At 36.2% G+C, this 12,935-nt stretch overlaps 1 protein-coding gene across 5 annotated transcripts in view; it reads left to right on the top strand.

Moving 5' to 3' along the window:
* Positions 1 to 12,935, top strand: part of CHM (CHM, Rab escort protein 1) — a 192,403-nt gene that overhangs the window by 71,495 nt on the left and 107,973 nt on the right. For all 5 annotated transcript variants that reach the window (XR_002340851.1, XM_021080640.1, XM_003135219.6 and 2 more), the window contains exon 5: positions 12,098 to 12,485. Coding sequence is in view for 4 of the 5 variants with exons in the window: in XM_021080640.1 (XP_020936299.1) it covers positions 12,098 to 12,485 (388 nt within the window). In the remaining variant the exon portion in view is untranslated. The remainder of the gene's footprint in view (positions 1 to 12,097; positions 12,486 to 12,935) is intronic.

Raw genomic sequence — 12,935 nt, 5'->3', positions numbered from 1 at the left:
TGATATCATATGGTATTTATCTTTCTCTTTCTGACTTACTTCACTCAGGATGAGTCTCTAGTTCCATCCATGTTGCTGCAAATGGCATTATGTCATTCTTTTTTATGTCTGACTAGTATTCCGTTGTATATATATACATCACATCTTCCTAATCCAATCATCTGTCAATGGACATTTGGGTTGTTTTCATGTCTTGGCTATTGTGAATAGTTCTGCAATGAACATGTGGGTGATCTTTGATATGTAGGATACATGAACTCACATATGTGTTAAAATTGTACAGAACTTACACACATATCCATGTCCACAAAATAAAACATTATCATCAATGCAAATGTTAAAAAAAAAGCAGTAACAACAAAAAGACAGGTATCTGCACCATATTTTTCATCACCTATTACAAAAGAATTTTGTGATGTATAAGAATGTGGAGGAACTACTGCATAGTGATATCCTTACTCAGAGAGAAAATGAGGGAATTTTCTAGAAAACCAAAACTAATTTCTTAAAATTTTAATTTTTTTATTCTAATCATTTTTAATACTCATCTTTCTAAAATGCATTTGAAATCCCCCCACCTTTTCAAGGGGAATAGAGAGAACATAATTTATCTTCTGCCTAAAGACACTGGGATATAATTATGATCATCAATTATTATATTCTGCTATAACACAGTGATGTCCTTGAGGGATCCTGATTAGAAAAGCCATTCGCCTCTACACTAAATGGCCCCAAATCTGCTCTTGGCTTGTTGATTCTACTTTTCCTCTGTTAGTCTATCAGCTAGCACCTAAAATAGCAGCATGTTCAAGCCCAGAGAGACTTTTGAGATCACCTAGTCCAAACCATTCATGTTTTGTTAACAGTAAAACAAAGGACCAGAGAGGGGACATCTTTTCCTCAGTATCACATAGAAAGCTGAATCATAAAGGCAGGATGGGGAGTTTCCATCATGGCTCAGCTGTTAATGAACCTGACTGGGATCCACGAGGACGCAGGTTCAGTCCCTGGACTCATTCAGTGTGTTAAGGATCTGGTGTTGCCCCGAGATGTGGTGTAGGTCACAGACATGGCTCAGATTCCATGTTGCTGTGGCCCTGGCATTATTTTGTTCTTTTTTATGGCTGAGTAGTATTCCATTGTGTATATATACCACATCTTCATAATCGAGTCATCTGTCTAGGTTTGTACCTTTCCATAAAAATATTTTTATAAGCTTGTCTATGTCTAGAAAATGTTACTGGAATTTCGATGGAAATTGCATCAAAGTTATAGATCAACTTGGGGAGAATTGACATTTTTATTATTTCGAGTCTTCCAATCCATCAACAAAGTATGTCTTTCATTTATGAAGGTCATCTGTGATTTCTTTCTGCAGAATTGTATAATTTTAAACCTACCAGTTCTGTACATGTTTTGTTAATTATATACCTAAATATTTTTCTTTGGTGCACTTGCAATTTTAAGTTGTACTGCTATTTTAATTTTGGTTTTAACATGTTCATTATTAGTATCTAGAAATATAATTTTTTTTTTTGGCTTTTTAGGACCGCACCCACAGCATATGGAAGTTACCAGGCTAGGGGTCTAATTGGAGCTACAGCTGCTGGCCTATACCACAGCCGCAGCAACTCGGGATCCGAGCCACATCTGTGACAATGCCGGATCCCAACCCACTGAGCGAGGCCAGGGATCGAACCTTCATCCTCATGGGATACTAGTCAGATGTGTTTCTGCTGTGCCATAAAGGAAACTCCCTAGAAATACAATTTTTTATGGCCACACCCATGGCATATGTAAGTTCCCAGGCCAGGGTTGAATCCCATTATCACTGTTGCAACAGTGGCAATACCAGGTCCTTTAACCCACCACACTGGGCTGAGGATTGAACCCATGCCTCTGCAGTGACCCCAGCTGCTGCAGTCGGATTCTTAACTCATTGCGCCACAGTGGGAACTTCTAGAAATACAATTTATTTTTATGCATTCACCTTGTATACTGGAATCTTGCTGAAGTTGTTTATTCTAGGAATTTTTTTTAGATTCTTTAGAATTTTTGTATAGACAGTGCTGTTTTCTGCAAGGAGGAATGGTTTTATGTCTTCCTTTCATTGGCTTTTTTTTAAGAGTCTATTTTCTATTGAGAGTCATGTGTTTTCTATCCACAGCCAATTTCCACAAGTTAATTGAGTTGTCTTCTTATCTTTAGGCTCAGTTAATGAGCATTTTATAAATAAAGGAAGTTATTGTCACTTCCCGAGAATTTATAATTATACACTAATGCTGGGCAATCATTTTGATTCTCTCACTTGCTAGTTATCTTGATCTTGTCCACTACTCTTTCAGCGCATGCAGATCAAACCGACAGTCTGACCAAATGTCAAATTATTGGAAGTCTTACACTTTAACGGTCATTCCCACTAAGAGTTTACTCTGTTTAGTTGCATTAGGCAAATAGATAGACATCAAATCTCAATCCTTGGTACATTACATATATAGAATATTGTTTTAAATGTTTTGGTAAATTTCCAAAATATAATTTAAACATAGCTTTATAATGATATGAATGATGAAATGTTATGACTTGTCTTCCCATTTTAGACCAGATGAGATAACTTATTTATAGAATTGATGTTTATTAGGCCAAAATCTGTGGTTTGATTTTCACATATGGCACTTGATATTTCATTAAGGAAGAATAGTGTCTGTCTCTTGGCCACAAACAATGTTATAGCCATAACTAGTAGCTTCTGGATTTTTAATCTTTGATTATAAGGAAGACACGGTAAGGATGCATTACATCAGTGCAAATGCATCACTGCTACCTAGAAAATACCTCAAAGTACATGGCAAGTCAGTAACACCATATTCTAATGTAAACATATAGGGTAGTACTTTATTTTTTTATCATTGTTGACTTTACTTACTTTCAAAAATAATTCTCAAGTGTTCAATCTAAAGGTTTCAGTGGGAGTTCCCATTGTGTCTCAGCGGGGTAAGAACCCAACTAGTGTTCGTGAGGATGGCGGTTTAATCCCTGGCCTTGCTCAGTGGGTTAAGGATCCAACATTGCTGCAAACTGGTGTAGGTCACAGATGCAGCTCTGATCTGACATTAGTGTAGCGTAGGCCTCATCTGCAGCTTTGATAAGACCCCTAGTCCAGGAACTTCCATGTGCCACAAGTGTGGCTGTAAAAAAGAAAAAAAAAATCAAGAAAAGAATAAACATAAAGGAGACTCAAAAAGAATGTTGAAAAGTCTACAGTTCTGTGTCAAAGCAATCCTGAGAAATAAAAACCAAGCAGGAGGCATAACTCTCCCAAACTTCAGGCAATATTAGAAAGCCACAGTCATCAAGACAGCATGGTACTGGTACCAAAACAGACAGACAGACCAATGGAACAGAATAGAGAACCCAGAAATAAACCCCGACACCTATGGTCAATTAATCTTTGACAAAGGAAGCAAGAGCATAAAATGTGAAAAATACAGTCTATTCAGCAAGCATTGCTGGGAAACCTGGACAGCTGCATGCAAAGCAATGAAACTAGAACACACCCTCACACCATGCACCAAAATAAACTCAAAATGGCTGAAAGACTTAAATATAAGACAGGACACCATCAAACTCCTAGAAGAGAACATAGGCAAAACATTCTCTGACATCAACCTCATGAATATTCTCTCAGGTCATTCTCCCAAGGCAACAAAAATAAGAGCAAAAATAAACCCATGGGACCTCATCAAACTGAAAAGCTTTTGCACAGCAAAGGAAACCCAAAAGAAAACAAAAAGACAACTTACAGAATGGGAGAAAATAGTTTCAAATGATGCAGTGGGCAAGGGCTTAATCTCTAGGATATACAAGCAACTGATACAACTCAACAGCAAAAAAGCCAACTATCTAATGGAAAAATGGGCAAAAGACCTGAATCGACCGTTCTCCAAGGAAGACATACAGATGGCCAACAAACACATGAAAAATGCTCAACATCCCTGATTATAAGAGAAATGCAAATCAAAATTACCATGAGATACCACCTCACACCCGTCAGAATGGCCATCATTAATAAATGCTGGAGGGGTTGTGGAGAAAAGGGAACCCTCCTGCACTGTTGGTGGGAATGTAAGCTGGTACAGCCACTATGGAGAACACTATGGAGGTACCTTAGAAATCTTATACATAGAACTCCCATATGACCCAGCAGTCCCACTCTTGGGCATATATCTGGACAAAACTTTCCTTAAAAAAGACACATGCGGAGTTCCCGTCGTGGCGCAGTGGTTAATGAATCCGACTAGGAACCATGAGGTTGCGGGTTCGGTCCCTGCCCTTGCTCAGTGGGTTAACGATCCGGCGTTGCCGTGAGCTGTGGCGTGGGTTGCAGACGCGGCTCGGATCCAGTGTTGCTGTGGCTCTGGCGTAGGCCGGTGGCTACAGCTCCGATTCAACCCCTAGCCTGGGAACCTCCATATGCCGCGGGAGCGGCCCAAGAAATAGCAACAACAACAACAACAACAAAAGACAAAAGAAAAAAAAAAAAAAAAAAAAAAAAAGACACATGCACCTGCAGCTTTATTGCAGTACTATTCACAATAGCCGAGACATGGAAACAACCTAAATGTCCTTCCACAGATGATTGGATTAGGGAAATGTGGTATATATACACAATGGAATACTACTCAGCCATAAAAAGAACAAAATAATGCCATTTGCAGCAACATGGATGGAACTAGAGACTCATACTGAGTGAAATAAGTCAGAAAGAGAAAGATAAATACCATATGATATCACTTATATCTGGAATATAATAAATGGCACAAATGAACGTTTCCACAGAATAGAAAATCATGGACTTGGAGAACAGACTTGTGAAGGGGGAGAGGGAGGGGGTGGGAGGGATCAGGAGCTTGGGGTTAATGGATGCAATCTATTGCTCTTGGAATGGATTTATGAGATCCTGCTGTGTAGCATTGAGGACTATGTCTAGATACTTACAACACAACACAACAATGGGAGGAAAAAGTATGTATATATGTATGTGTAACTTGGTCCCCATGCTGTACAGTGGAAAAAAATAAATAAATTTAAAAAAACGAGAAGTCTACAATTCTGAATAAAATCTCTAAAAGGAAAAAAAGAATTAAAAAAATTAAAGGTTTTTGGAGTTCCCATTGTGGCGCAGTGGTTAACAAATCTGACTAGGAACCATGAGGTTGCAGGTTCGATCCTTGGCCTTGCTCAGTGGGTTAAGCATCTGGCATTGCCATGAGCTGTGGTGTAGGTCGCAGACGTGGCTCGGATCCCGCGTTGCTGTGACTGTGGCGTAGGCCAATGGCTACAGCTCCTAATAGACCCCTAGCCTGGGAACCTGCGCATGCCACGGGAGCGGCCCTAGAAAAGGCAAAAAATAAATAAATAAAATAATAAAGGTTTTAGTGGTCTCTTGAACATTAAAGTTAGTACTTTTTGGTTACTGGTGAAATATTAAAATAGAAACTGTGGCTTAGTCTGTGGTCATAGTTTAAGTCCCATTATCACAAATTCTATAAAGATCTGTCCAGATTGTTTCATTTTATCATTGCTTTGTTACCCGGAATGTTGCTTGTAATATATGAGATAATTTCTAGTTTGGTCCAGAAATACTTTTGCTATACATAGATTGTTTTTCATTGAAATGAATTTCGTGATTACACAGTTGATTTATGGAAAGGAAGTGAAAAAGACTATAGCATTTACTGGATAATATCTTTGTGACGGTTGCTGTAACTTAGTGCTTTAATATTTTCATTTAGTTTCATTTAATCTATATACAATCAGGGAAAGCCAGAGATGGGAGAGCCAAGATTTGAACCCACATCTAACTCAAAAGTTTATACCATTTCCATTGTATCATGTTGTGTTTCAGGTATCAGATAAATGCATGTGTGCACATCAATAGAACCGTTCTATCAAGTGAATAAACTATTTCCTTTTTGAAGATCTGCACCTAAAGAAGTACATTTACTTCTTTAATTAAGTAGACTATTACTTAGATTTGTTAAGTAGTCATATCCACAATGAAAAATTAAAGTGCCTACCTCCCACTGTTACAAAGATGAGATGAATCCAGTATCCTTTAGTCGTTGTGACTAGTTTATACGCCACAGGATATTTTTATAGTTATGTGAGGGAATAAAGGCAGCTGCTATTTCTGGTTTTAAATATTCAACAGACTATGAAAAGGTACTGTACATTAATTCATACATAATTCACAGAAACCCAAAGAGTTCTTTGGTAAAAGATTGTTGCCTATTAATTGCATAATGTCATATAGTTTCTTCAATGAGAAGAGAGTTTATTTTTCTAAAATACTGGCAAGAACTTGCACCTTTTCTGCCCTTTTCCCTTTTTTTGCATAATATTGAACATTTTTCCCCTTTTCTGGCTTGGTAATGTTAAAGCAGGATGAAAACTTCTTTCTTAGATTTACAAATAAACCAGCTCTTTAGTGGATTGATACTAAAACAAAGACATTGTAATAGTAATTTCAAATTCTGCATACTTATTTTAAATTCTAAGATTTTAAATTAAAAATTTTGCAAGTAACATGAGCTTCTTGGTCACAAATATAATAATACTAATAAGAAAAAAATACAAAAATTTTAAAATGAAAAATCACCTGTAAGCTTTATTATTTAGAGGAAACTATAGTTCATTGCTGTAAACAAATAAGTACAAGTGACACAGTACCCAACTAAAAGTGCTTTAAACAAGTAGATGGAAGGGTACGTGGGAGGGTAGGAAAATGTGTGAGTTGGTTGCTATTTGCAGAATTTGCTAATTTGAGAACCTTAATCACATGAGGGCTCTGGGGTAGCTGCTCTCCACTTTTCTTAGCTTTCTGTCCAGAGTAACAAGATGGTTGCCACGATTCCAAACAGGTTTTCATGCAACAACAGAAAAAACCTCTAAACCTGAAATGAAGAGGGAAAGTTTTTTATAACGTGTATGCTTTCTGTTGTTGTTCTTGTTATACTAGAGTTTTTACCAAGAGCCCCCAGCAGATTCTCCCTTGTCTCATTGGCTAAAACTATATAAATTACTCTCTCCTAAACCAGTCACTAGCAAAGGGCAATAAAATTACTGTAATTGGCTGTGATCAGCCATGGTCCAGCCCCTGGTTCTGGGTACCTTCTGCCTAATATTCGAACAAAATTGCAGCTCTTGTGGCAGGGAGGAAGAAGATAATGGTTGATGAGTTGGAAACCAACGGTACTACTTGACGTACACCACCTTATGAGATTTTTGTTCTTGAAGAAATGTGACAAGAGGTTGATATTTCGGCTATATTCTACAGTATGGGTTAACATTTTAAGTTGGTAACAAATAAGGAAATATATCTACCAGTGTATTATATTGCAGCAATTCAAAATTGGTTACAGTGGGTTTTTTTTTTTATATTGCTCTTTTCTGGAACAACAGCTTTTGGTAGTCTGATTTTTGTAACTCTTTATGAGTAACCATAAAACATTTATTTGCAGGAATAAACAGCTGGGTAGCAGTATAACATATACTGTGCAAATCAAAATGAATGGCCTTAGAGCAAAGTACATACATCAAAGTAAAAGAATACAATTTTTGCAACAAGCTATACTGTAGGGGAAAAAAGGTGCAAATGACTGAAAAATAAATAGTGAACGCCTGTGCTGAATAAATTAACCAGCTGGTTGGCAATTTTTCGTTTGACTTATCTAAAAGGGTGACTGTTACAGGACATTAATAGACACATTCACTTGAGGCGTTTCCTTGTTACTACCATTAATTGATAAGCAATACTAGATAATATCGGAATTTATACCGCTAAATTCTCAGAGGTATATATAGATTGTGGCAAATGGTTAAAAATGCATTCAACAAAGCAGTTATTCAACAGTTTCAGTTAGGTAAAATTATTTCAAAAATACTATTACACTGTATTGTAAATGTCCTTTGAAATTCAAATTACAATATAAATGTTAGATTTCATTTGTAAATTTATTTTCATATTGAACATTTTTATAAGAATTAATGATGCAGATTTTTCCTCTTTGTATGTTAAAATCCTAGAGTGTTTTAGAACTCAAAGGTTCCTTTTAGAGCTTGTAATTCAGCCACATGCATTTACAACTGGCAAATGTTTTTATACTTTGCAAATACTTGAAAATTGAGGTATTTTAATCTGAAGCGTTCTTCAAAAGGTCACATTATCTTTTTTTAAGATTATGTTTTTTTGGAGTTCTCTGGTGGCACAGTGGGTTAAAGATCTGCCATTATCACTGCTGTGGTGTGGGTTCCATCCCTGGCCTGGGAACTTCACATGCCATGGGTGTGGCCAAAAAATAAAATAAAACAAAAACAATCTTAAAAATATTTTTAACCACAGTATAAGGTTTTAAATTTGAGAGAAGATAAGTCCTTTTTGATGAACAGAAGTTTGCTTACTGAGGAATTAAGTGGAATTTGGGGGATTTTTTGGTGTCTTTATAACTTCTGGTTAGATATTAAATTCAACCTTGGCAGAACTCCAAAAAATTGTGGTGGTTGTTAATGGAAAGTAGGGACACTGTTGTGTTTTTATTGCATATATTTTCCACAGTGTTAGGGATTTCACCAGATTATAATGTTGAGAATAATAAAACTGAGTAGTTTATGGATGTAGAACAAATTCACAAATAGTAATTCCTTTCCTTAAACTTATACCTTTAATTAAGTATTTTGACTTATATTTTCCAGATTGTCCAATACTGGTTAATGCATTTTATTCACTTTAGAAAGCCCCCTTTCTCAGAACGTAATAGAGAGCTACTCATCAAATCATTTGCTATGCTCAATTTCCACAGTGTCATCATCATGTCTATAATAAGAGAAGTTGCCACATTCTGTCTTATCTGTAAAGTGCAGTTAATTATCCTGTCATTTCTTAGTTTAATCTTAGGCATGGAACTTTATGCTGAAAGTTATCACCTTAGATCGCTCATGGAACACACTTTGGTTTACTGGTTTTCAAAACAGTGAAAGAGAATACGAAGCGTGAACAATTCTGTAGAAAATACACAAATCACATTTCATATTACTGCTCTTCATTTTTAATGTTGCTTAATGGCAGTGGTGCTCTTATGTGGTTCTGCAGCCAAAGAGCTTTCAACATGTGATCTCAGACAACCTAAGGAGTTTTTGATTTGCCTATTGAACTGTGGGAAATTTAACAATATCTTATATTTGATTAAAATTTTAGAGTTTATGAAAAATACTTTTCATATATGTTTGCTCATTTATTTTATAATAACATCATGAAAGTTAAGGCAGATGAAATGATCTCCATTTCATAGATGGAGAGTCAGAGAGATCAAGTGACTTGCCTAATGTCTGCTAAGTAATGCATCCAGGACTAGAACTTTCCTCACTCCAGTTTCCTGGATCTGAAAATTGTTTTGACATTAACCGTATCGTTCTGTTTTCATTGTATTTAATTGAAATTACTAGATTGTAACAAGAAGTAGCTTGATATTTTATTTTTTGACACTTGAAAAGTTATTCTTCCATTGTACTCTTATTGTAGTGTTTATTCTGTTAATTTAATTTTATTTATTTATTTTTTTTGCCTTTTCTAGGGCTGCTCCCTCGGCATATAGAGGTTCCCAGGCTAGGGGTCTAATCGGGGCTGTAGCCACCAGCCTATGCCAGAGCCACAGCAACTCGGGATCTGAGCCGAGTCTGCAACCTACACCACAGCTCATGTCAATGCCGGATCCTTAACCCAACTGAGCAAGGCCAGGGATTGAACGCAACCTTATGGTTTCTAGTCAGATTTGTTAACCACTGTGCCACGACGGGAATTCCTATTGTGTTAATTTTAATATGGCACTTTTATTCACTGTACCCAGACTTTTGAATTTAAAATTTATTTTTTTTCCGGCCTAGTTTTTTTTTTGTTGTTTTCTACAGATTTTTCTTTCATATTTAAATATATAAGTATATGTTTATTAATTTTATGTATATGTTTATACCTCCATCTTTTGCATGTGTGAGCTATTTATTCATCAAGTGTTAAACACCACATCTATAGCGTAGTACAGTAGGTGTTGTGAGGGGCACACAAGAAAAGATGTTAGGATCTTAAGGAAATTAAAGTCTAGCTGAAGTATATACAAGACACCCAAAGGACTATTAAAAAGGAACTGATAAATAAATGCAAGGTAAACTGCATGTGTGTATTATGGGGCATGGAGTAATAGAATGATGAGGATGACTGGGTTTAAGGAAGACTTTTTGGAAGTGAAATTTAAACTTTTTCTTTTTTTAATTTTTTTGTCTTTTTGCCTTTTCTAGGACCACACCTGTGGCATATGGAGGTTCCCAAGCTAGGGTTCCAATTGGAGCTGTAGCTGCCGGCCTACACCACAGCCACAGCAACGTGGGATCCAAGCCGCGTCTGTGACCTACAGCACAGCTCACGGCAACGCTGGATCCTTAACCCACTGAGCAAGGCCAGGGATCGAACCCGCAACCTCATGGTTCCTAGTTGGATTTGCTAACCACTGAGCCACGATGGGAACTCCTAAACTTTTTCTTAAAAATGTCAACTATAATAAAAAATTTTAAAAACAGGAATTGCATTTTTGAAAGTATCTGTTCTTGGGTTTTGAATGTCCAGTCCACAGATACCAAAAAGTCTGTACTTAGAATCCATGAGTCCATCAACTTGGATGAGGGGGTAAAGAATCTTTATTTGTTACTAACTTCTAAATAAAATTTAGCATTTCCTTTCATTATCAATGTAGACCCTTTAACTTTGTCACCAGTACAAATCTCAAATATGTTCACATTGTATTATAGTGATTGCAGAACTCTCAAAAAAAAAAAAAAAACAAAAACCCCAAAAAACAAGGTCTTGATTGCTGAAGTATGTGGTTATGTTTCCAGATGGCAGAATTCTGATATTATGGGAAATGGGGAGAATAGCCCAGAAGAAACAAATAATGTGGGTAAAATCATGGAGATCCCAATGGATAAATTAGGAGTTAGATATGCAATGTTGAAAAGTAGGAAAGATAGACAAAGAATATAGTAGATAAAGAAGGTGATTTGGTTTAGAGACTGGAAGAAGAAGATTTTGTAGGGTAAGGTTGAGATTTGATGTAAGAAAGAACTGTTGTTAGTTCTTGAGCAATCAATTAGCAGATGATTACTTCCCACAGTCTGTCACATACAGGACATTTTTAGTGTTGAGCAAGAGGGCAACTCAGTGAAAATGTAGGTTCATCCATTATGGAGGTGTACATGATGCAGGCACACTGAATGGGAGCCTATTGTTTTAATCAAGGAAGTAATGGACTGAGAATGTTAACTCTAGTAGTAACTTTGGAAGTGGGACTTCTGGTAATGTAATAAACACTAATACTAAGGCAAAATACAGCAGGAAAGAATTCAGAAAGATCCTGTTAGATACCACATTGTGATAAGCCAACTTAAACTTTCATGGTGGTTTTTTCCTAGTCTGTCACATCACCTATAGTAATAATAACCTTTGATAATTAGCACTGTTGAACATTTATTATGTGCCAAGCACTGTTCCACGTTCTTTACTTGTGATACCTCATTTAATCTTCAAAACAACCATGTGAGATAGGTGGTATTATCCCAATGATACAGATAGATGATTTAGGTCAGAGAGGATAGATAGCTTGTCTACATTCACAGAGTTCTCTAGTCATAGGGTCAGGGTTTAAACCTCGATCTGTTTATTCTGAAGGATGTACTTGTAAGTACTCTGTTGATTTGTTTCTGAAATGCAGTTCCCCTGTCCACCTTCAATTCTCAAAAATATTCATATGACATGACCTGCTAACCCCTGAAATCTTTGTGTATGTTTTAAATCTTAATTATGTTCCATGTGGTATTGAAACCTTAACAGGTGAGTGTTTAGCATGTGGGTCACATAAGCAAAATATCCATTGAATTTGGTAAGATAAATGAGGTAAAGAAAAATTGCCAAATGTATTCAAGTAATATAAAAATATAGCTAAGTACAATTTTCACAAGCCTGGTATGGATTATTATTATAATTTCTCATTAGTCAGGATTTGGATGAAGATGTTGAAGAAGCTGGTGCACTGCAGAAAAATCATGCTTCTGTGACATCTGCGAAGTCCACAGAAGCTGCAGATTCTGCCTGCCTGCCTACAGAAGATGAGTCATTAAGCACTGCAAGCTGTGAAATACCCACAGAACAAACTCCAAGGAGTGATCCAAAGAATGCCCTAGAAGTAAATGATGTCGAAGCGACAGGGGAGAAAGAAAACCGTCGTGATGATAAAACTTGTGTGCCATCAACTTCAGAAGAAGAAACAAGTGAAAATGTGCCTATAGCAGAAGATACTGCAGAACAACCAAAGAAAAATAGGATTACTTACTCACAAATTATTAAAGAAGGCAGGAGATTTAATATCGATTTGGTGTCAAAGGTAAGTACCAGTTTTACCCATCCTATCATAGAATAATACTAATTTTTAATTGAAAATAGCCTCTGGCTCCATAAACCCAATCTTCATAATTTTATTCTCTAAAAATGTAGAATATTTTTTTAATAAATAGTATCTGAATTTTATAGTTCCATTAAAATATTCTTTAAACATAGGTTAAAAGCACATTAAGAATGCTCAGTACTATATCACAAGGATACTTTTATATTGGAGCACATATCCCATCTTAATTTTTTCCAATGGCATGGATTCTATGAATTCTATCAAGAGAAAAATTCTGATTAACCTAGTTACAGATCTCTGTTATTTATAGTCAGTCTATGAAATGAACTCTTTTTAGCCCTTATTTATATAGTAACTGTTTTAATATCTCTGTGATAATGAACATTTTGACTAAGCCAGTACATTTTGAAAAATCATTATTTTAGGTGT

The sequence above is a fragment of the Sus scrofa genome, chromosome X (assembly GCF_000003025.6).
Source record: "Sus scrofa isolate TJ Tabasco breed Duroc chromosome X, Sscrofa11.1, whole genome shotgun sequence".
NCBI classification, from domain to species: domain Eukaryota; kingdom Metazoa; phylum Chordata; class Mammalia; order Artiodactyla; family Suidae; genus Sus; species Sus scrofa.
The sequence above is the reverse complement of the archived record's forward strand: the minus strand, read 5'-3'. Positions and strand labels throughout refer to the sequence as shown.